Source organism: Paralichthys olivaceus, chromosome 10, assembly GCF_024713975.1.
Source record: "Paralichthys olivaceus isolate ysfri-2021 chromosome 10, ASM2471397v2, whole genome shotgun sequence".
Taxonomy (NCBI): Eukaryota; Metazoa; Chordata; class Actinopteri; order Pleuronectiformes; family Paralichthyidae; genus Paralichthys; species Paralichthys olivaceus.
In genome coordinates this window covers 18,203,311-18,230,594 of record NC_091102.1, presented here as the reverse complement: position 1 = coordinate 18,230,594, position 27,284 = coordinate 18,203,311, and the positions used below count along the sequence as shown (strand labels likewise).

Below are 27,284 nucleotides of genomic sequence, written 5' to 3'. Positions count from 1 at the left end.
CTTTGAACTTAAAAGTGGTTATCGTGTCTCTCAGCTTTAACTTCTTTTCACCACACCATTATGTCACTGTCAAATTCGATCACCAAATATCCTTGTTTCAAATTGCCCAACCTCCTGTGATCAGCTCCTCTGAAAGGAGCCATTAGCTGCTTTCAGACATGCAATGAACTCTGGGAATCCTCCGCAGTGTGAGTGCAAATGTCCGAGTGAGAGCCTCTGGATTTTCTGCAGACTTTCAACACAGCAGGGTATGAGCAAGTGAACCCAGCAGAGGGGTTGTTGACACTTCTAACTCGTGACAGACACAGATATGTAAAAGGGTAAAACATGAGATACATAAATGAATATTGAAATAAATGCAACTACGTTGTTAATAATAGTTCATGAAATAGATATGCGGTCTCCCTCATATCCAAATGACCCAATTAATAGGGCTGCTTCCATGGCATTCTACTTCCTACTGTGTGACAGTTGAAGCAGCAACTGGACCCGAATGCACGACTCATACAATGACTCAGTGAAATGAAATTTTTACTGTGAGGATTCTCAACAGTTTCACAGGAGGTGAAAGCTGGTCTCCTGCCTTATTTATACAACCCTTTTTTAATTTCTGGGAATAATCAACATGGAGAATGAACAAAAGTCAAATATTTTTATTACAACATGTTAAAGGGATCATTTGAAGGGAAGCTGCCTGAGATGAAGAGAAAGTTGTGCATGGTTCCATCAGAAGAATCATGATGATGAGACTTTGTAAAACACTGCTGGCAATGAAGATGCTTAGACAGTGATTGGGAATAAAACCAGCTCTAGATTAATACTTGTTTGTTTGCACTCCTGATGTTTTCCTAAAACAATCTGTCATATGTATAAATGTGAATAACAGATTAAAACTAATGCTATTAATAATTTTAAGTCAAAAGCAGTTTTTGCATTTCCCTTTTGCATATTTGAATAAAAGTGATTGATTTTACTTTTGATTTTCACTGAAGTCCAAAATCATACTTTCAAAAATGCATTTATTCCTGTCATATAACATTTTACAAGGCCATCAGATGAACATAATTCCCATTATGTTTTTCATTAGTTTAGGTAGCAAGTAAAAAAGAAGCACTTAGTGTAAAGAGCATTCGATAAACAAAAAGTGTTTGATAAAATAATGTTCTTCTAAAAAGACATTCATCAAAGCAAACTGTGGCCATCGACGATGCAACGGGTATGTCCCAATCACAGCCAGAGACAATCCAGTCGCTTTTCAGCATCTTTATTCTTTCTTAATGACACGAGCAAACATAAATTCAGAACTCAAACTTTAATTGTCCGTCACATAACGTTTTCAGGTGGCTTGCTTTACAGCTCAGCCGGGCTCTGCCTTTTGTTCCAGAGGATCAATCAGCTAACAGCCCTCGAATGCGCTGATTATTCCTCTGGTACAGGTGGAGATGCTCTCTGAGCCAGGTAGCCATCCGGCCTGACCTTCCACCAGCATTGTGCAGCTCTCTGCCTGCCTCTGGAGAGCTTACAGCCGCCGTCTGTTCTCCGCTGCATGCTCCTGGTACATGGTACCCTCTGCCATTCGCACCAACGCCATCTCCGCCTGCAGGACCTTGTCTCTGGCTGCGTGGAGCCCGACATTGGGCGCCACTGTGGCAATGGATGACCAATAGTATTGTTTATTGAAATCTGTGTGTATGTTTGGAATAAACTATTACAATGAATTTGATGGTATGTATGTTTCTATGTTTACCAGGTACCTCTGTGTTAAATGAAAAGGTTGGCCATTGACTTTTTTCTCTCACTCCTCTAGTAAGTGTTGTTTTTCTCAATGTTTTTTTTTTTCATACAAAGATATCTTAATACCAACTAACAGATAAGTTTCCTTATAACTAAATTTATGAAATGTGCACATAATTCATCAACAAAGAACAATATTACATCTGACTAGATATTTAAATTAATGGGAATCAAACACAAAATGGTAATACAGTACAAAATATATATATAATAAAAAGAGGCACAGGACTCATCACCCTAAACCTTGAGCATAAAGAATATTTTACACACATCAATACCAATTTGAACTGAAAAAAAATTCAATATGTAACTAACTTCAAAATAACAGCTGGTTCAGCAGTGCATATTTAAAGTATTCAATTACAAACAGGGTTTTGTGTTTCTGTAATGTACACCAAAACTTAACAGTTTACTTAGGTAAAACATTTTGCTAAGTCTGTTTCTAATTTTGGTCAATTTGAAACCATAAATGAGAGGATTCATGATTGGAGGTATGACAAGAAATTCTATTGCAATAAAGTTTTTTAGAGGTAGAGGTATTTGTTTTGAACTAAAACGCATATTCATAACATCAACAAGTAGAGTGAAAAGAAAAGTGATCAAGGAGAGTAAATGTGGCACACATGTTTGCATGAACTTTGCCCTGTTTTCTATAGAATTGACACATGTTTTAATGAGATGTATGTAGGACCAAACTATAAATACACCATGAGATACATAAAATAACATTGAAATATATGCAACTATACTGTTAACAATAGTTTCAGCTGGGAAACAAGCAAGTGTAACAATGATCCAATTCACACAGAAGAGTCTGGCAATATACGGGCTGCATAACTTCAGTCTGGATGTCAGACAAATATTTGTGCCTATAATGCAGAAAGGTATAAACCAGGAGAAACACACTAACTTGATGAGTCTTTGCTTTGACATGACAGAGTTATACTGCAGTGGGCGACATATAGCCACATATCTGTCATATGCCATCACTGCAAGAAAAGAGAGGTCACCACAGGCAAATGAGTACATTACTTGAGCCTGAAGAAAACATCCAGAATAAGAGATGACATGAACAGGAGAGAGCAGATCCCACAGAAATTTGGGGAAGAAACCTGTTGTTCCATAAAGTGAATTCATGCAAAATGCACACAGCAGAATATACATTGGTTCATGGAGGTTTTTATCCAAGATGATGGTCACAATAAGAGTTATATTTACCAGCAAAATGACACAGTAACACAACAAACTGAGAAAGAAGAGAATAAACCTGTGGCTCATTTTGTCATTTAAACCTGAAAGGTAGAATATTGTTATCACAGATACATTATCCATCATGAGTAGAAGTTTCTAATGATGTATTTTATTTTATCTGTTTTCTTTCCAGTCTACCTTCATGAATAACACTCTCATCCCCTCATCTTACTGTTATTAGTATCTTGTCTGAAGTCAGCAGTGCATGAGCTGGGAATTAAAACCAACCAATCAGTGGTCTGGAAGTGCTTTCATCATTGAACATTAATGTGTATAAGCACCACTGGATACTAAACAAAGTAATACCTGAAAGCACCTGGAGATTCACCCCCATGTTATATATTTTTTATATTTGACAACCCAGTCATACCTGAACAATTCATGCCCAGTATAAATTAAAACCTCTTAATATTTGAATTTTGAATTTTGAACCCAACTTCAGACAGAGGTTTATTTTTATGCCATTTCTCCTTTAGAAACAACATTATATGTGTATGACGCTGAAGGCAAGAATGGGAGTTGTGTGCCACCTCTTTTCTATTCTTGCAGCCACATTTATTCCTAATTCGAGTTGAGATTACCAAGAACGAGTGCTTCCCAAAGAATTGCAGTGATTAAGGATGGGAGGATATGAAAGTAGGAAATTGTTTCCCCATTTTGGCAGAAGAAGAATTAAAAGATTATTTATTTGAGCTTGGAAATTATGCAGAGCAGTAAATATTGTAATTATAGTATCTGATTAATATGTTTGCCAATCTTCAGTCTTAAATCAACTCCAAAACAGAGTCCAAGATTTATTCCATGTGATTTAACAGAGGGGGCCAAAGTGTCAAGCTGCAGGGAAATGGTGTTGGTCTGTTCCTGTGTTCCAAACAACATTTTGAATCGTACCTGAATGCCCCTTTATATATGTTCCTTTTTATTCGGTAACATCTAAGTTGATTTTATTTTCTTATATAATGAGAACAAACAAAGTCAGCTTTGATATAGTGTGCTGTTAGAACCAAAAGAGCAGAGATGACCCAGTTGCTGTTGTTTATATGCATCTTTATCCTTTTGCCTACCTAATGATTGTGGAAGCATTTGATTTCCTGATCAACAACGTATGGCACGTTTATGTTGACTTAATTTTGACTCTAATGCCAAAAAAGTCAAAATAAAGTGAATTGATCTTCACCATGAATGTATTCTGTCCTTTACACAGAATATTTATAATGTTATAGGATGTAATAAAAGAGGCAGCAAGTGTGTTATTTAACTGATTTCTAAGATTACTTTGATTATTTTGATCATTAAAATGTAATAACATTAACATCAACCTGGTTTTCCATAACAATCACAATAGTTTAGGTGAATAGAACAGTGAACAGTGAAAATAATAAGCTGCATTAAAATAACAAATTTCACTTAATCAGGCTTTCAAATTATTTATTGAAATCAGCCTGTTAATTCAAAGAGAATAATAATTGTGGGGAATAAAAACAATCTAATATACTGATTATAATTTATAATAGGGTTGAAAAAATGTATAGCAAATTGCCTATGGTGGAAACAAAATTCTACTTTTGGGTTTGTCAGAGGAATCGCATGATTAGAATTATATCACACAGTTCCTTGTGCTGACAATAAGTCTGATTACAACTTCATATTTCATGTAAAATAAAAACATGTAAAGTTTTAATCTTTATACCAATCCCAGCCACCCAAAATAACAGATATTATTACATCTTTTATTGCCATTTGGTTTACTGTATACTAGGCCTGAATACTTGTACTATAGTAGTTGAATGTATTGTGGTGAAGGCCAGGACATACTCAAGAATGCTGCTTTTTGGCGCAATCAAAATGTTGGAATAAACTATTGCAGTTAATTTGATAGTATGTATGTTTATAGTTTTTTTTCCATGGAAGTTTACAGCAGAAATGTTCAACAGGTGCCTCTGTGTTAAATGAAAATGTAAAGCATTGACTACTTTAACTTTCTCCTTTAGCAAGTCTTTTTTTATTCGACATATCTTAATACCAACTAAAAAATGATCAACAGAACAGTGTCCTTATAACAAATGTACTGTAATGTGCAAATCATTTCTCAACAAAAAACTGTTGTACATTTGAATTAATGTTTAAATGAACGAGAATCATGGAAATATACACACAGAAAATGACAGACAACATATAATTAAAATAACATACAACAGCTGGTCTAGCAGTGCATATTAAAAATATGTGTATTACAAACAGGGTTTTAAGTTCCGTTAATGTACACCAAGACTGGTTTTTAAACTAACAATTCCGCGTAGTCTGTTTCTAATTTTGGTCAATTTGAAACCATAAATGAGAGGATTCATGATTGGAGGTATGACAAGAAATTCTATTGCAACAAAGTTTTTTAGAGGTAGAGGTATTTGTTTTGAACTAAAACGCATATTCATAACATCAAACAGTATAGTGAAAAGAAAAGTGATCAAGGAGAGTAAATGTGGCACACATGTTTGCATGAACTTTGCCCTGTTTTCTGTAGAATTTACACATGTTTTAATGAGATATATGTAGGACCAAACTATAAATACACCATGAGATACATAAAATAATATTGAAATATATGCAACTATACTGTTCACCATAGTTTCAGCTGGGAAACAAGCAAGTGTAACAATGATCCAATTCATACAGAAGAGTCTGGCAATATACGGGCTGCATAACTTCAGTCTTGTTGTCAGACAAATATTTATGCCCATAATGCAGAAAGGTGTGAACCAGGAGAAACACACTAACTTTATGAGTCTTTGCTTTGACATGACAGAGTGATACTGCAGTGGTCGACATATAGCCACATATCTGTCATATGCCATCACTGCAAGAAAAGAGAGGTCACCACAGGCAAATGAGTACATTACTTGAGCCTGAAGAAAACATCCAGAATAAGAGATGACATGAACAGGAGAGAGCAGATCCCACAGAAATTTGGGGAAGAAACCTGTTGTTCCATAAAGTGAATTCATGCAAAATGCACACAGCAGAATATACATTGGTTCATGGAGGTTTTTATCCAAGGTGATGGTCACAATAAGAGTTATATTTACCAGCAAAATGACACAGTAACACAACAAACTGAGAAAGAAGAGAATAAACCTCTCGCTCATTTTGTCATTTAAACCTGAAAGGTAGAATATTGTTATCACAGAGACGTTATCCATCATGAGTAGAAAGAAAACTTTACTTTCCTCCCTTTGTAGTATACCTCCCTGACTAACACACAAGGTCTGTCTCCTCATCTCACTTAGTATCTTGTCTGAGGACAGTATCGACAAACTGGGAATTAAAACCAACCAATCAGTGGTCTGGAAACCCTTTCATCACTAAGCATCTGTTTACCAAATTACCAAGGTAATACCAGAGGTCATCTATGGAGAGCTTGTTGCACCAAAAGAAGTTGCAATATTTTATTGGAATATTGGACAAAAAAGTGACCAGTAGATGAGAGCAGGTGTTATCGGCCACCAGCAGATGTTAGGGACATAAATTTAGTTGTGCACCTCAGAGTCATCAAGTGTTTTGGCCTTGTAATCAATGATACAGGCAGAACTTGAGGGTACACTGAGGCTAAAGGTAAATCTGTCTACTGGCTTATATGGCAGTAATATGAAAGACATGTGGCCCGCTCACTAGATCGGACCTTTTACCTCTATGCCATTTTAAACTAAACGCTGTCCCATTTTAGAACATAGAACAAGATGGAGAATATCCTTTGTATGTTCTACTAACACCAACCACCAGTTGATGTCAGTGGATGTTAGTAATGATGTGATGTGAGGGACATGTCTTCAGTTGTGTATCTAAGTGTCATCAAGTGTATCTGCCTTTTAATCACAAGACTCTTCTAAGGTAGGCCCATCACAGGTTTAACAGACCTGGGTGCATGTCCCTAGCATCTTGGGGCCCAGTTGGGATGTTTCCTCCTGATCCAGAGCCATTGGCTGCAGCATTCTGCAGTGTGTGATGTTTCTTTCATGGTGGTGCAGGGCGTAGGTGCCGATGTCATACCAATCACACACTCACATATACCAAGCATTCCAGTCCAATCATTGTTCATTCAGTCAACATTAACTCCCACAAAAACACAGAGGAGGGAGGAGGGCAAGTGCATGACACCGTGACACCAACCAAAGACTATTCCCCTATTCACAATTACCCATTCTTATTAGTTTTCTCTATAAATGTGTCCTGATTGAAATTGAGTAAGTGTTTGCAATAAGAGCTGTCATTTTTCTGGCTTCCACCTATGATCCCTCCATCTGCTTGCTCTCCTCCTTTCTCTAAACTCATTATTAATCCAGGATTGAAGAAGGCCATAGGTTTATTGTCTCTGCCAAGGAGGTTATGTTTTCATCTGTGTGTGTTTGTTACTTAGCAGGATGATGTAAAAACTACTCAACCTATTCCCATGAAGGTTTGCGGTGGGGTGTGACATGACCCAAAGAAGAACCCGTTCAATTTTGGAGCAGGTGAGAATAAATGGGTAGATCCATCATTTTTTAAATTCCATTTCTCCTCATTTCCCACTGAAATGTGTCAATGTATGGTGGCAGCAATGGTGCATCGTGTGCAACAGATTCAGAGTGACAGATAGTCAGACGAAAGTGTTAAAGACAAGTTCTTGTGTAAGAGAGGGAACTACAGTACATAGCATGCCACTTAGGTGTGCCTACACAACTGCAGGTGAAACAGGTTTGGCTGTCTGCATGGATGGTAAAAACTTTATGGATAATTACATCAGTGTGCGATACTGCAAGCGAGTCGCTGCACACAGCTTTGTAATGCAGCATTGGCCTAAAACTCCAAATTAGAGACCAGTATAGAAGCTGCACTGTCCCTTGTCATTCAGGTGGGTTTTTTCGTGTTGTTGCTGTTGCCTTACTTTCACCACAGAGGTACTACATGTAGTGTAGTCTTATGGATTTTGTTTGTCCCATCGATGTTGTCAAAACCATTGTGGGTCCAGACTTTGAACTTAAAAGTGGTTATCGTGTCTCTCAGCTTTAACTTCTTTTCAACACTGTCAACAATTATGTCACTGTCAACTCCTATCACCTAATATCCTTGGTTCAAATTGCCCAACCTCCTGTGATCAGCTCCTCTGAAAGGAGCCATTAGCTGCTTTCAGACATGCAATGAACTCTGGGAATCCTCCGCAGTGTGAGTGCAAATGTCCGAGTGAGAGCCTCTGGATTTTCTGCAGACTTTCAACACAGCAGGGTATGAGCAAGTGAACCCAGCAGAGGGGTTGTTGACACTTCTAACTCGTGACAGACACAGATATGTAAAAGGGTAAAACATGAGATACATAAATGAATATTGAAATAAATGCAACTACGTTGTTAATAATAGTTCATGAAATAGATATGCGGTCTCCCTCATATCCAAATGACCCAATTAATAGGGCTGCTTCCATGGCATTCTACTTCCTACTGTGTGACAGTTGAAGCAGCAACTGGACCCGAATGCACGACTCATACAATGACTCAGTGACTTCTCAACAGTTTCACAGGAGGTGAAAGCTGGTCTCCTGCCTTATTTATACAACCCTTTTTAAATTTCTGGGAATAATCAACATGGAGAATGAACAAAAGTCAAATATTTTTATTGCAACATGTTAAAGGGATCTTTTGAAGGGAAGCTGCCTGAGATGAAGACAAAGTTGTGCATGGTTCCATCAGAAGAATCATGATGATGAGACTTTGTAAAACACTGCTGGCAATGAAGATGCTTAGACAGTGATTGGGAATAAAACCAGCTCTAGATTAATACTTGTTTGTTTGCACTCCTGATGTTTTCCTAAAATAATCTGTCATATGTATACATGTGAATAACAGATTAAAACTAATGCTATTAATAATTTTAAGTCAAAAGCAGTTTTTACATTTCCCTTTTGCATATTTGAATAAAAGTGATTGATTTTACTTTTGATTTTCACTGAAGTCCAAAATCATACTTTCAAAAATGCATTTATTCCTGTCATATAACATTTTACAAGGCCATCAGATGAACATAATTCCCATTATGTTTTTCATTAGTTTAGGTAGCAAGTAAAAAAGAAGCACTTAGTGTAAAGAGCATTCGATAAACAAAAAGTGTTTGATAAAATAATGTTCTTCTAAAATACATTCATCAAAGCAAACTGTGGCCATCAACGATGCAACGGGTATGTCCCAATCACAGCCAGAGACAATCCAGTCGCTTTTCAGATTCTTTATTCTTTCTTAATGACACGAGCAAACATAAATTCAGAACTCAAACTTTAATTGTCCGTCACATAACGTTTTCAGGTTGCTTGCTTTACAGCTCAGCCGGGCTCTGCCTTTTGTTCCAGAGGATCAATCAGCTAACAGCCCTCGAATGCGCTGATTATTCCTCTGGTACAGGTGGAGATGCTCTCTGAGCCAGGTAGCCATCCGGCCTGACCTTCCACCCACATTGTGCAGCTCTCTGCCTGCCTCTGGAGAGCTTACAGCCGCCGTCTGTTCTCCGCTGCATGCTCCTGGTACATGGTACCCTCTGCCATTCACACCAACGCCATCTCCGCCTGCAGGACCTCGTCTCTGGCTGCGTGGAGCCCGACATTGGGCGCCACTGTGGCAATGGATGACCAATAGTATTGTTTATTGAAATCTGTGTGTATGTTTGGAATAAACTATTACAATGAATTTGATGGTATGTATGTTTCTATGTTTACCAGGTACCTCTGTGTTAAATGAAAAGGTTGGCCATTGACTTTTTTCTCTCTCTCCTTTAGTAGGTGTTGTTTTTCTCAATGTTTTATTTTTTCATACAAAGATATCTTAATACCAACTAACAGATCAGTTTCCTTATAACTAAATTTATGAAATGTGCACATAATTCATCAACAAAGAACAATATTACATCTGACTAGATATTTAAATGAATGGGAATCAAACACAAAATGGTAATACAGTACAAAATATATATATAATAAAAAGAGGCACAGGACTCATCACCCTAAACCTTGAGCATAAAGAATATTTTACACACATCAATACCAATTTTAACTGAAAAATAATTCAATATGTAACTAACTTCAAAATAACAGCTGGTTCAGCAGTGCATATTTAAAGTATTCAATTACAAACAGGGTTTTGTGTTTCTGTAATGTACACCAAAACTTAACAGTTTACTTAGGTAAACTTTTTTGCTAAGTTTGTTTCTAATTTTGGTCAATTTGAAACCATAAATGAGAGGATTCATGATTGGAGGTATGACAAGAAATTCTATTGCAACAAAGTTTTTTAGAGGTAGAGGTATTTGTTTTGAACTAAAACGCATATTCATAACATCAACAAGTAGAGTGAAAAGAAAAGTGATCAAGGAGAGTAAATGTGGCACACATGTTTGCATGAACTTTGCCCTGTTTTCTATAGAATTGACACATGTTTTAATGAGAAATATGTAGGACCAAACTATAAATACACCAAGAGATACATAAAGTAATATTGTAATATATGCAACTATACTGTTCGCCATAGTTTCAGCTGGGAAACAAGCAAGTGTAACAATGATCCAATTCACACAGAAGAGTCTGGCAATATACGGGCTGCATAACTTCAGTCTGGATGTCAGACAAATATTTGTGCCTATAATGCAGAAAGGTGTGGACCAGGAGAAACACACTAACTTTATGAGTCTTTGCTTTGACATGACAGAGTGATACTGCAGTGGTCGACATATAGCCACATATCTGTCATATGCCATCACTGCAAGAAAAGAGAGTTCACTGCAGACGTAAGAGTACATTACTAAAGCCTGAACAAGACATCCAGAATAAGAGATGAGATGAACAGGAGAGAGCAGATCCCTAGTCTCTAGATAAATCATGAGATGAGTCCACAAAATATGGTTAAAAAAATCACAAAGAATGCTTCAAAGTTTTGGTTTTCTACTTGTAATACATGAAACTATGGATGTAAATGAGTTATCATTCAAATTCCAAAAGATTCATGTAAAAGATTCCATAGGTAGGTATTGAATCAGTTTGAGTTAGATTCCTGAACTCTGATACAAACTGTGAATGATTATTTATACAAACTAGTTTCTTTTCATTCCAATTACACTTTTAGTGGAAAAAGTCACCCATGTTAGTTTATATTGATGACATGGCCCTGATAGCATGCATGACCATTGTGGCCTGTTAGTAGCTAGTTAGACCAACCTGCTCAGTGGCTTTTAATGACATTAAACATAACACATTATTTCTCTAGTACTTAAAGGTACAGTGTGTAGAATTTAGTGACATCTAGTGGTGAAATTGCATGTTGTAGCTGAATACCCCTCACCTCACCTTCCCCTTCCATACGTCAAAGAGAATCTGTGGTAGCTTCAGTTGACATAAAAACTCAAAAGTTGTTTAGTTTGTCCAGTCTGGACTACTGTTAAAAACATGGCGGCCTCCATAGAGAGGATTCCCTCAATGTAAATATAAAGTATTTAGATATAAAGGGCCTGTTCTGGGGTAAAAAAAATTACAATTCATACAATTTTGATATAACACATTATCATGAGGGTTATTTTATGTTCAATTTGTGCCAATAGATCCCTTTCACCTAAATATTACACACTGAACCTTTAATCCACAAACACAAGTATATGATTTAATTGAACAGCAATACCAAACATTGATCTTAATTGATGTATACACATAATAATGCCTTCACTACAAATTACTGTCATGAGGACTGTTTTATGTCGCAATTTATTAAAAATCTATAGTGGCCCCATTGACAACACAGGTGTTGGAGGCAGTGAAACAGTCAAAGCAAAAACATTACTGGAGCTTTGCACTTTTACTTTTTGCAACTGCTACAAAACAAATACTATAAACATCTGTAAGATTCTTTGGATATGAAGCAAAAAGGCTTGTAGTTGGTGACATGTAAGACTTTATTTTTCATATGTTATGAGAACAAACAGAATGTGAGTTTTGATAAAGTGTAAATTACAAAAAGCAGAGACAGCCTGTGTTTTACAATGAATCCTCATCACTCGTCTACCCTCCTGGTGAGTTTCAGACAAACATTTGCTTTAATAACATTGATCATCTTCCCACCAGACATTGCTGGTTATTTTCTATCATAGTGGAAATACATGATTTATAATTTTCAAAACTGTTTGATACATGTTTATGGTAACATTATTCTGGCTTTAATAAATTTACACAACATTGAAAATATGCTCTCTTCCCAGCGTTTGAATGGCTCCCCTCAGGACTCCGACTTCGCTGCCCTGGCTGCAGGACTCAGAGGAGAAGGGCAGAACCTTTGTTCCCAGGGCAGTTCAACTCCTTTGCACTCATGTCATCATTGTTTCCTTCCTGTTTTCACTTGTCTTGACATGCTCTGTGTGCCGTACAATTGCCCTCCAGTGACGGAGAAAGTTGTTTTGAATTTGAATTGAATATATCTAATGACATCCTTTTACTGAATGTGCACCGAAGTTTCCAACAATGAATCACTGTGCAACTGACTCGACCATCAGATGAGTGGAAATCATGTAAATACAAAAAGGAAATGCTACCATTCAATGTTTAATTTAGAGTGGTCACAATTTTAAAAGAGGCACATGATTAATCACCCTACACACATAAACACGTATATACAAAAACATGCAACACAAACTTTGTAAAATGCAAACATTCTTCTGAATAGACATTCAGCAACGCATACCAAACTAATGTTTGATGAAACTGCAAAACCCTCGGTTGTTAATCTATAAGAAAATAATGTGTAACAAAAGCCATCAACAGGTGAAACAGCACACACGTTAACTGGTTTTAAAAGTAAAAACATCCTGTAATCTCGTTCGAATTTTGGTCAATTTGAAACCATAAATGAGAGGATTCATAATGGGAGGTATGATAAGAAATTCCATTGAAATAAAGTTTTTCAGGGGTTGAGATAAATATGTTGATTCAAACCTGATATTAACAAAGTCAAAAAGTATAGTGAAAAGAAAAGTGATCAAGGAGAGTAAATGTGGCACACATGTTTGCATGAACTTTGCCCTGTTTTCTATAGAATTTACACATGTTTTAATGAGAAATATGTAGGACCAAACTATAAATACACTATGAAATATATGAATGATTATTGAAATATATGCAACTATGTTGTTAATAATAGTTTCAGCTGGGAAACAAGCAAGTGCAACAATGATCCAATTCACACAGAAGAGTCTGGCAATATACGGGCTGCATAACTTCAGTCTGGATGTCAGACAAATATTTGAGCCTACAATGCAGAAAGGTGTGAACCAGGAGAAACACAGTAACTTTATGAGTCTTTGCTTTGACATGACAGAGTGATACTGCAGTGGTCGACATATAGCCACATATCTGTCATATGCCATTACTGTAAGAAAAGAGAGGTCACTGGCTGCAAATGAGTACAGTACCTGAGCCTGAAGAAAACATCCAGAATAAGAGATGACATGAACAGGAGAGAGCAGATCCCACAGAAATTTGGGGAAGAAACCTGTTGTTCCATAAAGTCCATTCATGCAAAATGCACACAGCAGAATATACATTGGTTCATGGAGGTTTTTATCCAAGATGATGGTCACAATAAGAGTTATATTTACCAGCAAAATGACACAGTAACACAACAAACTGAGAAAGAAGAGAATAAACCTGTGGCTCATTTTCTCATTTAAACCTGAAAGGTAGAATATTGTTATCACAGAGACGTTATCCATCATGAGTAGAAAGAAAACTGTACTTTCCTCCCTTTGTAGTATACCTCCCTGACTAACACACAAGGTCTGTCTCCTCATCTCACTTAGTATCTTGTCTGAGGACAGTATCGACAAACTGGGAATTAAAACCAACCAATCAGTGGTATGGAAACCCTTTCATCACTAAGCATCTATCCGCACGCACAGCTGTTTACCAAATTACCAAGGTAATACCAGAGGTCATCTATGGAGAGCTTGTTGCACCAAAAGAAGTTGAAATATTTTATTGGAATATTGGACAAGAAAGTGACCAGTAGATGTTAGCAGGTGTTATCGGCCACCAGCGGCTGTTATGAACATAAATTTAGTTGTGCACCTCAGAGTCATCAAGTGTTTTGGCCTTGTAATCAATGATACAGTCAGAACTTGAGGGTACGCTGAGGCTAAAGGTAAATCTGTCCACTGGTTTGTATGACAGTAATATGAAAGACATGTGGCCCGCTCACTAGATCGGACCTTTTACCTCTATGCCATTTTAAACTAAACGCTGTCACTTTCTAGAACATAGCACAAGATGGAGAATATCCTTTGATCTACTACACTGATTAACACCAACCACCAGTTGATGTTAGCGGATGTTAGTAATGATGTGATGTGAGGGACATGTCTTCAGTTGTGCATCTTAGTGTCATCAAGTCACGAGACTCTTCTAAGGCAGGCCCATCACAGGTTTAACAGACCTGGGTGCATGTCCCTAGCATGTTGGGGCCCAGTTGGGATGTTTCCTCCTGATCCAGAGCCATTGGCTGCAGCGTTCTGCAGTGTGTGATGTTTCTTTCATGGTGGTGCAGGGCGTAGGTGCCGATGTCATACCAATCACACACTCACATATACCAAGCATTCCAGTCCAATTATTGTTCATTCAGTCAACATTAACTCCCACAAAAACACAGAGGAGGGAGGAGGGCAAGTGCATGACAGCATGACACCAACCAAAGACTATTCCCCTATTCACAATTACCCATTCTTATTAGTTTTCTCTATAAATGTGTCCTGATTGAAATTGAGAAAGTGTTTGCAATAAGAGCTGTAATTTTTCTGGCTTCCACCTATGATCCCTCCATCTGCTTGCTCTCCTCCTTTCTCTAAACTCATTATTAATCCAGGATTGACGAAGGCCATAGGTTTATTGTCTCTGCCAAGGAGGTTATGTTTTCATCTGTGTCTGTTTGTTACTTAGCAGGATGATGTAAAAACTACTCAACCTATTCCCATGAAGGTTTGCGGTGGGGTGTGACATGACCCAAAGAAGAACCTGTTCAATTTTGGAGCAGGTGAGAATAAATGGGTAGATCCATCATTTTTTAAATTCCATTTCTCCTCATTTCCCACTGAAATTTGTCAATGTATGGTGGCAGCAATGGTGCATCGTGTGCAACAGATTCAGAGTGACAGATAGTCAGACGAAAGTGTTAAGACAAGTTCTTGTGTAAGAGAGGGAACTACAGTACATAGCATGCCACTTAGGTGTGCCTACACAACTGCAGGTGAAACTATCAGGTTTGGCTGTCTGCATGGATGGTAAAAACTTTATGGATAATTACACGAGTGTGCGATACTGCAAGCGAGTCGCTGCACACAGCTTTGCAATGCAGCATTGGCCTAAAACACCAAATTAGAGACCAGTATAGAAGCTGCACTGTCCCTTGTCATTCAGGTGGGTTTTTTTGTGTTGTTGCTGGTGCCTTACTTTCACCACAGAGGTACTACATGTAGTGTATTCTTATGGATTTTGTTTGACCCATCGATGTTGTCAAAACCATTGTGGGTCCAGACTTTAGACTTAAAAGTGGTTATCGTGTCTCTCAGCTTTAACTTCTTTTCAACACTGTCAACAATTATGTCACTGTCAACTCCTATCACCTAATATCCTTGGTTCAAATTGCCCAACCTCCTGTGATCAGCTCCTCTGAAAGGAGCCATTAGCTGCTTTCAGACATGCAATGAACTCTGGGAATCCTCCGCAGTGTGAGTGCAAATGTCCGAGTGAGAGCCTCTGGATTTTCTGCAGACTTTCAACACAGCAGGGTATGAGCAAGTGAACCCAGCAGAGGGGTTGTTGACACTTCTAACTCGTGACAGACACAGATATGTAAAAGGGTAAAACATGAGATACATAAATGAATATTGAAATAAATGCAACTACGTTGTTAATAATAGTTCATGAAATAGATATGAGGTCTCCCTCATATCCAAATGACCCAATTAATAGGGCTGCTTCCATGGCATTCTACTTCCTACTGTGTGACAGTTGAAGCAGCAACTGGACCCGAATGCACGACTCATACAATGACTCAGTGAAATGAAAGTTTTACTGTGAGGATTCTCAACAGTTTCACAGGAGGTGAAAGCTGGTCTCCTGCCTTATTTATACAACCCTTTTTTAATTTCTGGTAATAATCAACATGGAGAATGAACAAAAGTCAAATATTTTTATTGCAACATGTTAAAGGGATCATTTGAAAGGAAGCTGCCTGAGATGAAGACAAAGTTGTGCATGGTTCCATCAGAAGAATCATGATGATGAGACTTTGTAAAACACTGCTGGCAATGAAGATGCTTAGACAGTGATTGGGAATAAAACCAGCTCTAGATTAATACTTGTTTGTTTGCACTCCTGATGTTTTCCTAAAACAATCTGTCATATGTATAAATGTGAATAACAGATTAAAACTAATGCTATTAATAATTTTAAGTCAAAAGCAGTTTTTACATTTCCCTTTTGCATATTTGAATAAAAGTGATTGATTTTACTTTTGATTTTCACTGAAGTCCAAAATCATACTTTCAAAAATGCATTTATTCCTGTCATATAACATTTTACAAGGCCATCAGATGAACATAATTCACATTATGTTTTTCATTAGTTTAGGTAGCAAGTAAAAAAGAAGCACTTAGTGTAAAGAGCATTCGATAAACAAAAAGTGTTTGATAAAATAATGTTCTTCTAAAAAGACATTCATCAAAGCAAACTGTGGCAATCGACGATAAATTCAGAACTCAAACTTTAATTGTCCGTCACATAACGTTTTCAGGTGGCTTGCTTTACAGCTCAGCCGGGCTCTTCCTTTTGTTCCAGAGGATCAATCAGCTAACAGCCCTCGAATGCGCTGATTATTCCTCTGGTACAGGTGGAGATGCTCTCTGAGCCAGGTAGCCATCCGGCCTGACCTTCCACCAGCATTGTGCAGCTCTCTGCCTGCCTCTGGAGAGCTTACAGCCGCCGTCTGTTCTCCGCTGCATGCTCCTGGTACATGGTACCCTCTGCCATTCGCACCAACGCCATCTCCGCCTGCAGGACCTCGTCTCTGGCTGCGTGGAGCCCGACATTGGGCGCCACTGTGGCAATTGATGACCAATAGTATTGTTTATTGAAATCTGTGTGTATGTTTGGAATAAACTATTACAATGAATTTGATGGTATGTATGTTTCTATGTTTACCAGGTACCTCTGTGTTAAATGAAACGGTTGGCCATTGACTTTTTTCTCTCTCTCCTTTAGTAGGTGTTGTTTTTCTCAATGTTTTTTTTTTTCATACAAAGATATCTTAATACCAACTAACAGATCAGTTTCCTTATAACTAAATTTATGAAATGTGCACATAATTCATCAACAAAGAACAATATTACATCTGACTAGATATTTAAATGAATGGGAATCAAACACAAAATGGTAATACAGTACAAAATATATATATAATAAAAAGAGGCACAGGACTCATCACCCTAAACCTTGAGCATAAAGAATATTTTACACACATCAATACCAATTTTAACTGAAAAAAAATTCAATATGTAACTAACTTCAAAATAACAGCTGGTTCAGCAGTGCATATTTAAAGTATTCAATTACAAACAGGGTTTTGTGTTTCTGTAATGTACACCAAAACTTAACAGTTTACTTAAGTAAAACATTTTGCTAAGTCTGTTTCTAATTTTGGTCAATTTGAAACCATAAATGAGAGGATTCATGATTGGAGGTATGACAAGAAATTCTATTGCAACAAAGTTTTTTAGAGGTAGAGGTATTTGTTTTGAACTAAAACGCATATTCATAACATCAACAAGTAGAGTGAAAAGAAAAGTGATCAAGGAGAGTAAATGTGGCACACATGTTTGCATGAACTTTGCCCTGTTTTCTTTAGAATTTACACATGTTTTAATGAGATATATGTAGGACCAAACTATAAATACACCATGAGATACATAAAATAATATTGTAATATATGCAACTATACTGTTTACCATAGTTTCAGCTGGGAAACAAGCAAGTGTAACAATGATCCAATTCACACAGAAGAGTCTGGCAATATACGGGCTGCATAACTTCAGTCTGGATGTCAGACAAATATTTGTGCCCATAATGCAGAAAGGTATAAACCAGGAGAAACACACTAACTTGATGAGTCTTTGCTTTGACATGACAGAGTTATACTGCAGTGGTCGACATATAGCCACATATCTGTCATATGCCATCACTGCAAGAAAAGAGAGGTCACCACAGGCAAATGAGTACATTACTAAAGCCTGTAGAAAACATCCAGAATAAGAGATGACATGAACAGGAGAGAGCAGATCCCACAGAAATTTGGGGAAGAAACCTGTTGTTCCATAAAGTGAATTCATGCAAAATGCACACAGCAGAATATACATTGGTTCATGGAGGTTTTTATCCGAGATGATGGTCACAATAAGAGTTATATTTACCAGCAAAATGACACAGTAACACAACAAACTGAGAAAGAAGAGAATAAACCTGTGGCTCATTTTGTCATTTAAACCTGAAAGGTAGAATATTGTTATCACAGAGACATTATCCATCATGAGTAGAAGCTTCTAATGATATATTTTATTTTATCTGTTTTCTGTCCAGTCTACCTTCATGAATAACACTCTCATCCCCTCATCGTACTGTTATTAGTATCTTGTCTGAAGTCAGCAGTGCATGAGCTGGGAATTAAAACCAACCAATCAGTGGTCTGGAAGTGCTTTCATCATTGAGCATTAATGTGTATAAGCACCACTGGATACTAAACAAAGTAATTCCTGAAAGCACCTGGAGATTCACCCCCATGTTATATATTTTTTATATTTGACAACCCAGTCATACCTGAACAATTCATGCCCAGTATTAAAACCTCTTAATATTTGAATTTTGAATTTTGAACCCAACTTCAGACAGAGGTTTATTTTTATGCCATTTCTCCTTTAGAAACAACATTATATGTGTATGACGCTGAAGTCAAGAATGGGAGTTGTGTGCCACCTCTTTTCTATTCTTGCAGCCACATTTATTCCTAATTCGAGTTGAGATTACCAAGAACGAGTGCTTCCCAAAGAATTGCAGTGATTAAGGATGGGAGGATATGAAAGTAGGAAATTGTTTCCCCATTTTGGCAGAAGAAGAATTAAAAGATTATTTATTTGAGCTTGGAAATTATGCAGAGCAGTAAATATTGTAATTATAGTATCTGATTAATATGTTTGCCAATCTTCAGTCTTAAATCAACTCCAAAACAGAGTCCAAGATTTATTCCATGTGATTTAACAGAGGGGGCCAAAGTGTCAAGCTGCAGGGAAATGGTGTTGGTCTGTTCCTGTGTTCCAAACAACATTTTGAATCGTACCTGAATGCCCCTTTATATATGTTCCTTTTTATTCGGTAACATCTAAGTTGATTTTATTTTCTTATATAATGAGAACAAACAAAGTCAGCTTTGATATAGTGTGCTGTTAGAACCAAAAGAGCAGGGATGACCCAGTTGCTGTTGTTTATATGCATCTTTATCCTTTTGCCTACCTAATGATTGTGGAAGCATTTGATTTCCTGATCAACAACGTATGGCACGTTTATGTTGACTTAATTTTGACTCTAATGCCAAAAAAGTCAAAATAAAGTGAATTGATCTTCACCATGAATGTATTCTGTCCTTTACACAGAATATTTATAATGTTATAGGATGTAATAAAAGAGGCAGCAAGTGTGTTATTTAACTGATTTCTCAGATTACTTTGATTATATTGATCATTAAAAGGTAATAACATTAACATCAACCTGGTTTTCGATAACAATCACAATAGTTTAGGTGAATAGAACAGTGAACAGTGAAAATAATAAGCTGCATTAAAATAACAAATTTCACTTAATCAGGCTTTCAAATTATTTATTGAAATCAGCCTGTTAATTCTCAGGGAATAATAATTGTGGGGAATAAAAACAATCTAATATACTGATTATAATTTATAATAGGGTTGAAAAAATGTATAGCAAATTGCCTATGGTGGAAACAAAATTCTACTTTTGGGTTTGTCAGAGGAATCGTATGATTAGAATTATATCACACAGTTCCTTGTGCTGACAATAAGTCTGATTACAACTTCATATTTCATGTAAAATAAAAACATGTAAAGTTTTAATCTTAATACCAATCCCAGCCACCCAAAATAACAGATATTATTACATCTTTTATTGCCATTTGGTTTAATGTATACTAGGCCTGAATACTTGTACTATAGTAGTTGAATGTATTGTGGTGAAGGCCAGGACATACTCAAGAATGCTGCTTTTTGGCACAATCAAAATGTTGGAATAAACTATTGCAGTTAATTTGATAGTATGTATGTTTATGTTTTTTTTTCCCATGGAAGTTTACAGCAGAAATGTTCACTGGGTGCTTCTGTGTTAAATGAAAATGTTGAACATTGGCTACTCTTATCTTTCACCTTTCACAAGTCTTGTTTTATTAGACATATCATAATACCAACTTAAAAAAATAGTTTCCTTATGACTTATACTATGAAATTTGCACATCATTTCTTAAAAAACAACAACAGTACATTTGAATTAATATTTAAATGAATGTGAATCAAGGGAGTAGACATACACAAAATGGTAATACAAAATGATTTAATAATAGTACTAAATAAAAAGAGGCAGAGGACTAATCACCCTAAACCTTGAGCATAAACAATATTCTACACACATCAATACCAATTTTAATTTAAAATAAAAAGTTAGATATGTAACTAACTTACAAATAACAGCTGGTCTAGCAGTGCATATTAAAAGTATGTGCATTGCAAACATGGTTTTAAATTTCCTTAATGTACACCAAGACTGGTTTTAAAAAAAACAATTCCGCGAAGTCTGTTTCGAATTTTGGTCAATTTGAAACCATAAATGAGAGGATTCATGATTGGAGGTATGACAAGAAATTCTATTGCAAAAAAGTTTTTAAAGGGTTGAGGTAAGTTTTTTGAACCAAAACGTATACTTATCATATCAAAAAGTATTGTGAAAAGAAAAGTGATCAAGGAGAGTAAATGTGGCACACATGTTTGCATGAACTTTGCCCTGTTTTCTTTAGAATTTACACATGTTCTAATGAGATATATGTAGGACCAAACTATAAATACACCATGAAATACATAAATGATTATTGAAATATATGCAACTATGTTGTTAATAATAGTTTCAGCTGGGAAACAAGCAAGTGCAACAATGATCCAATTCACACAGAAGAGTCTGGCAATATACGGGCTGCATAACTTCAGTCTGGATGTCAGACAAATATTTGAGCCTATAATGCAGAAAGGTATAAACCAGGAGAAACACAGTAACTTTATGAGTCTTTGCTTTGACATGACAGAGTTATACTGCAGTGGGCGACATATAGCCACATATCTGTCATATGCCATCACTGCAAGAAAAGAGAGTTCACTGGCTGCAAATGAGTACAGTACCTGAGCCTGAAGAAAACATCCAGAATAAGAGATGACATGAACAGGAGAGAGCAGATCCCACAGAAATTTGGGGAAGAAACCTGTTGTTCCATAAAGTGAATTCATGCAAAATGCACACAGCAGAATATACATTGGTTCATGGAGGTTTTTATCCAAGATGATGGTCACAATAAGAGTTATATTTACCAGCAAAATGACACAGTAACACAACAAACTGAGAAAGAAGAGAATAAACCTGTGGCTCATTTTGTCATTTAAACCTGAAAGGTAGAATATTGTTATCACAGAGACATTATCCATCATGAGTAGAAAGAAAACTTTACTTTCCTCCCTTTGTAGTATACCTCCCTGACTAACACACAAGGTCTGTCTCCTCATCTCACTTAGTATCCTGTCTGAGGACAGTATCGACAAACTGGGAATTAAAACCAACCAATCAGTGGTCTGGAAACCCTTTCATCACTAAGCATCTATCCGCACGCACAGCTGTTTACCAAAATACCAAGGTAATACCAGAGGTCATCTATGGAGAGCTTGTTGCACCAAAAGTAGCTGCAAATCACCTGGAGTGCAATTGCGAGGTAGTTCTCTATTAACTGGAATTAATGGAGCTTATGAAGCGAAAACCTTGTCACTTGTCTCTCGACAAAAAGTTACACAATTTTTTCTTTCATTTTTCTTACAGGGAGGCTGGTTTTCCCCTTATCATTGGTCTCATGATGATTGGTCAGTTTAAGATTCACGACTGATCATGAAAGGACATTAAAGTCCAAAGAAAGTGAATGAGGCATATGGACAAATTAAAATAGGATCTCGTTTGTCTTGTTTGTCAACCAAATGTAAATCTGGCTAATGTAGCAGCTTCCTACTAGTTATGGTGGTGTTCACATGTCTGCACTCGCACAAAAACAGACTTTGGTGAAATCATAATGGCGAGTAAGTGTCTTGTGGTGCATGTTGCCTTTATCCTTCCTGAGGTCTTTCAATCAGGAGAGACACATAAAGAATCAAATGAGAATGAATAAAGGAAATTACATTTATTGTGAACAAGAGGAATAGTCTTTGTTGGTCTGACTATGAAGGAGACTTCTCCCTGGAGCAGACACTATGGAGGTGATAAGGTTTGGATCACTATGAAGGGCTTCTGGTTGGATGGTTGATGGGAGATGAACAAGTATCCAAGGTTGAAGTGGTATAGGGGTGGAGGTGGGTCACTCATTGATCCCAGGACATATCTGACAGCTTGTCAAAATGCCATCGGTGAGAACTCCCCTGCATTCTGTCAGCTCAGTCTGGTCTGCCTGCCTTGCCTAAGGGATCAAGCTCCCCTGGTTTTCATCAGCTCATCACCACACAGAATATCTGCTCTGCACTGACTCACTCCCTGCAGGATCGACTCGCTCTATAACTGTTTGCTGTAACAGTGCTATCTAGTCTTTTTTGATGAACTCATTCTGCCACCTAATTCTGAATCTCGTTTAAACCTTAATTTCTATCTGTGCAGTTTATCAGTCTGCCTGCCTTGCCGAGTATTGAGCCTGCCAGCAGCTCACGAAACCCGAACCCTCTCCTCTGCCATATCCCCCCAGGATAACCCCCACCTTCTCTGTCAACTCACCTATATTGTTAAAGACTTGACACAGCTGAGTTTAAGGAGGGAGAGAGAACATTTAAAATTTTAACAGCTTATAGGTGACTAGCTCAAGGCAAATGTGTGTGAGCTGCACTGCTCTACTAATCTGTTTTCATGTCTGAAAACAGCTTCGTGGATAAAGTACGGAGAATTGGATCTGGACAGTTTTGTTTCACACATGCACAAGCAGCGAGACGTTCTCTGCACAGATGTGTTTACAACAGCAACAAATCCTCTGCATTATTCAGGTGAGAGGTGGAGCAACCAGGTGCAGTTGACAGAGGCAGGAAGTGACGTATAAAAACTGCTGCAGGGATCATGCAAATTTTTTGTCAGTGTCTTCTATGTGTGTGGAATCACTTTTTGATCGGGAGATATTTGTTTTATTAGATTATTTTTTTGCGTCTGTCATGCGTCTGTGATAAAGGCCTCATCCATCCCCCTCTCCAGTCACTTGCGGTGAATCCAGCAGGGGTTGCTGTGTTCTCCCATCGGATTGTCCAGACTTTCTGGGTGGAGAAAGTCTGCAGATATCCTGAGACTTTTGCGTTCACACATGTACGTCCTCTGGAGAAGGTGTGGAGAATTTCGGGAGTCGAGTGCATGTCTGAAAGCAGCTCTAGAGAGCAGGAGTCTGGCCTATTCTGTCTGTGCTGTGCATAGTTCACAGCAAAATACAAAATAAAATGTATCTTTCACCTCGTTTAAAATTTCCATCTGTTGAATATGTAACAAGCATAAATATTCACACTTCCTGTGTCTGTTCCAAAGTAAAAATATGGTAGCGTTTCTGTTGACTGACTCAATTCATTCTTTTTTCCCCGTTAAGTTCTAATTGTTATTGTAGGACCCGAAGATAAACATCTTCATACCGTAGAGTCCATTAGTACAAAGTACAAAGACTTTCATTCAAGGAAATACACGTCATACCAGAAACCTTCATTAGCAGCTCAGTTGCATTCAAGGAGCAAGCCGCTGTCCCTCCCTGCACTTTCTCCCAGTGTGGCCCAGGCATTATGAGGGATGTGTAAGAAGACAGTCTTTCTGGCTGAACCTTTGCTTAATTTTACTATTTTACTCAACTTTTACTAAAGGTGTATATCTCATCTATATCTATTCGTTATCTAATGTCTACCCCTTATATCAAAAATAAAGAAAATTGTGGAACTCAGTTGGTAGCTTTGTGGTTGTGGGAAGCAACAGGCTCTACAGGTTCAACTTGTTGCATATTCAACACACATCTTTTACATTTTTCTATGGCCTGCAAGACAGGCTGCTTTATTTGTGATACAATAAAAGTAAGGTATAGCTCTGAGCAACATTGTTTTGACCCACATTCATGTGCTGTCTGTCTGAAGTCTGTGCGATAATGTTAATTTGTTATGAATCTGGTAAACTCCCTCTTGACCAGTGGTACCTGCAGATAATGTCAGAGCAGCAGCAGAGAGAGGACACAGGTCAGACAGGAGAAAGGACTGATTCTGACTCATGTCGCTCCTTTAGACACAGTTTTTTATTGTCCTGTCACACTCATTAAGATATGCAATTATTAAGATCAGTGTGTCTGAAGAAACAGTGGGATTAATATTTACTGATGGCACAACATTTGGGCTTTTATGGCCCCCATTGCTACTATTTTCATTTTGTTATCTACATTTGAGGAAATGAACCCATCAGAAAAACACCTCATCTTCAAAGTCCTTTTATTTAAAAATATCATCTACTGACACATCCCACAGCTTCTTTTTACATATTGCAGCACATATCTTGTTTACAGATGCTGACCTACTTAATTGACTACTCAGTTTGTTATAGAACAGCACAAGTGATTATATTTTATATTTGTGCCTGGTGACAGAAACATTCAAATCACAGGAATCTATAGTGGCGCTGGTTGCAGTTACAATTGTACAGTTTGAGCTTTACAGTTTTTCTAAAATGTAGGAAATGCATAAAAAATATGGAGGAAAAAAAAGCATTGACATGTCAACACATCTGACTGTAGAATGTTGAAGAATGGAGTATCAGCCCTGTTGACAATGAAACAGCCCAACATGATAAATGCAAACAAAGATTTTGTGGATCGTTTATTATAAGATAAAATGTGATTTCTATATCATATGCTTGTGCATGTTACAGTAAATCATGCATTTCATTTAGTAGCTGTCGTATATTGGGGTTGCGATGATGTGAAGATGAAGAGGGAATCTCCGATGACATCGTCTTAATTGTATAAAATGTTTATTACAAAAAGTTCAGCATCAATACATGCAGTCTGCCTAGGGAGAGATCCGGGGTCAATGTGCATCTCTCCTGCCTGGAGTGAATCTGAAGAAAATGCATCTGGCTTTCTTCCAGACTGTCCGGTAACAGGAAAGGAATGACACCAGCTCAAATTTAGGGTGACAGTTAGAGCCGTGATCTAATGCCCTAATGTATACATTCAGTTTTTCTCAGACAACCTAAACTTCCTCCGATTTTCTCAGGATCTGTGGGCCTCAAACCCAAAGATAAATGTCCTTCAAGGGAAGACAACACATAACATTTCAGACACCACATAGCAATTTAAGATCATTGAACAATTATGTCACTGTACTACTGTTATATTCTACATAAACAACATTCAAACAGTTTCAACTAACAAGAAAAGAAAAGAAGATTTTTCCTGAATAAATCTATTTTCCCCATAATTTCCATTTTCTGCATATAGGCCTACACAAGGCACTGACTTCATTACCCATGTTTATGTCGCAGTTTCAGAGAGCACACTTTTGTCCGAAAAAAATCCATGGGTTGACACGCGTTTTTTCCTTTTAATATAAACAAAATTCACAAATGTGTTGCGAATTTTGGTAAGTTTGAATCCATACACAAATGGATTCACAGCTGGAGGAATAAGTAGAAATTCCATTGACATAAAATTACTGAGATCTTGAGATAAATTCGGTGACCCATATCTCATGTACAGTAAATCTAAAAGGACAGATATGGTAAAAGTGGCAAGAGAGATCAAATGCGGCAAACATGTTTGCATAAACTTCCCCCAGTTTTCTGTGGATCCTAAGCATGTTTTTATCAAATACACATAAGACCAAATAATAAACACAAAATGTGCAAAATAAAACAAGAGATTAAAATATGTAACTCCAATGTTTGCTGTGGGTGGTGAGCAAGTAAGAGTAAATATCATCCAGTTAACGCAATAGATTTTTTTCACATGTGAGCCACATAAACTTGATCCTAATAATGTTGCTGTGTTCATAAACATACAATAAATAGGTATGAGCCACGAGAAAAACACAAAGATGGTGACTCTCTGTTTTGTCATGAATGAATTGTAGACTAAAGGTTGACATATGGCCACATATCTGTCGTATGCCATCAGGGCCAAGATCGAAAAATCACAGCAAATCGATGAATGTATCACAAAACCCTGCAGCATGCATCCAGCATAAGAAATTACATGAGATGACAGAAGATCAAGAAGGAATTTGGGATAAAAACCAAGCGTCCCATACAAAGCATTGATGCATAGATTACCCAAAAAGATATACATCGGCTCATGGAGGTTTTTATCCACAACAATGGCAACGATGACACTAATGTTTCCCAACAGAATAATTAAATACCACAGTAAAGTCAACAAGAAGAGAGTAATTTTATACTCCGATGTAAAATCTAAACCTGAAAGAGTTAACAGTGTGACATCTGAAGCATTTTCCATCATTTTAAAACATGCAGAATCCCTTTAAACAAACACTATTAGTTACCTAAGTACTGGCTTGGAGAACTTCTCTGTGTGACCAAGTGAAGTGAGAGACTAGTGACTGCCTCTTACAATAACCTTCTCTGAGAACAACAGCAGAGATATGGGATTCAACCAGACCAATCAGTGGACTGTTGAAGCCGTTGTAGGAGGGATCAATGAATCAAGATATAGATTAAATTTAGTGTTGGATTGTGTTTATTGGAAAATTTATCTTGGGCTTTTCAGCCAGGCTGCAGCCATAAAAAAAAAAAGGAAAGCAAATTGGCAAACAAGCATGCTTCATAAAACAAACAT

At 37.2% G+C, this 27,284-nt stretch overlaps 7 protein-coding genes across 7 annotated transcripts; all 7 read right to left on the bottom strand.

Annotated features, from left to right (window-relative positions):
- Nucleotides 1–1,519: 1,519 nt before the first annotated feature.
- LOC138411803 (olfactory receptor 8H1-like) lies at nt 1,520–3,129 on the bottom strand. The gene is made up of 2 exons (XM_069532806.1): nt 2,208–3,129; nt 1,520–1,644 (listed from the first exon to the last, which is right to left on the bottom strand). The coding sequence occupies exons 1-2, from the start codon at nt 3,127–3,129 to the stop codon at nt 1,520–1,522; spliced, it is 1,047 nt and encodes a 348-aa protein (XP_069388907.1).
- A 2,171-nt stretch (nt 3,130–5,300) lies between these two features.
- Nucleotides 5,301–6,245, bottom strand: LOC138411802 (olfactory receptor 11H6-like). The gene has a single exon (XM_069532805.1). It carries the CDS (start codon nt 6,243–6,245, stop codon nt 5,301–5,303), a length of 945 nt encoding a protein of 314 aa, XP_069388906.1.
- A 3,362-nt stretch (nt 6,246–9,607) lies between these two features.
- LOC138411801 (olfactory receptor 11H6-like) lies at nt 9,608–10,935 on the bottom strand. Its single transcript, XM_069532804.1, has 2 exons — nt 10,239–10,935; nt 9,608–9,675 (listed from the first exon to the last, which is right to left on the bottom strand). Exons 1-2 carry the CDS (start codon nt 10,933–10,935, stop codon nt 9,608–9,610), a joined length of 765 nt encoding a protein of 254 aa, XP_069388905.1.
- Nucleotides 10,936–12,876: 1,941 nt separating this feature from the next.
- Nucleotides 12,877–13,809, bottom strand: LOC138411800 (olfactory receptor 5AR1-like). The gene has a single exon (XM_069532803.1). It carries the CDS (start codon nt 13,807–13,809, stop codon nt 12,877–12,879), a length of 933 nt encoding a protein of 310 aa, XP_069388904.1.
- A 3,250-nt stretch (nt 13,810–17,059) lies between these two features.
- Nucleotides 17,060–18,669, bottom strand: LOC138411799 (olfactory receptor 5AR1-like). Its single transcript, XM_069532802.1, has 2 exons — nt 17,736–18,669; nt 17,060–17,184 (listed from the first exon to the last, which is right to left on the bottom strand). Exons 1-2 carry the CDS (start codon nt 18,667–18,669, stop codon nt 17,060–17,062), a joined length of 1,059 nt encoding a protein of 352 aa, XP_069388903.1.
- Nucleotides 18,670–20,946: 2,277 nt separating this feature from the next.
- Nucleotides 20,947–21,891, bottom strand: LOC109631115 (olfactory receptor 11H6-like). Its single transcript, XM_020089712.2, has one exon. The coding sequence runs from the start codon at nt 21,889–21,891 to the stop codon at nt 20,947–20,949; it is 945 nt and encodes a 314-aa protein (XP_019945271.2).
- Nucleotides 21,892–25,964: 4,073 nt separating this feature from the next.
- Nucleotides 25,965–26,948, bottom strand: LOC109631116 (olfactory receptor 5AC1-like). The gene has a single exon (XM_020089713.2). It carries the CDS (start codon nt 26,946–26,948, stop codon nt 25,965–25,967), a length of 984 nt encoding a protein of 327 aa, XP_019945272.1.
- Between the last annotated feature and the right edge of the window lie 336 nt (nt 26,949–27,284).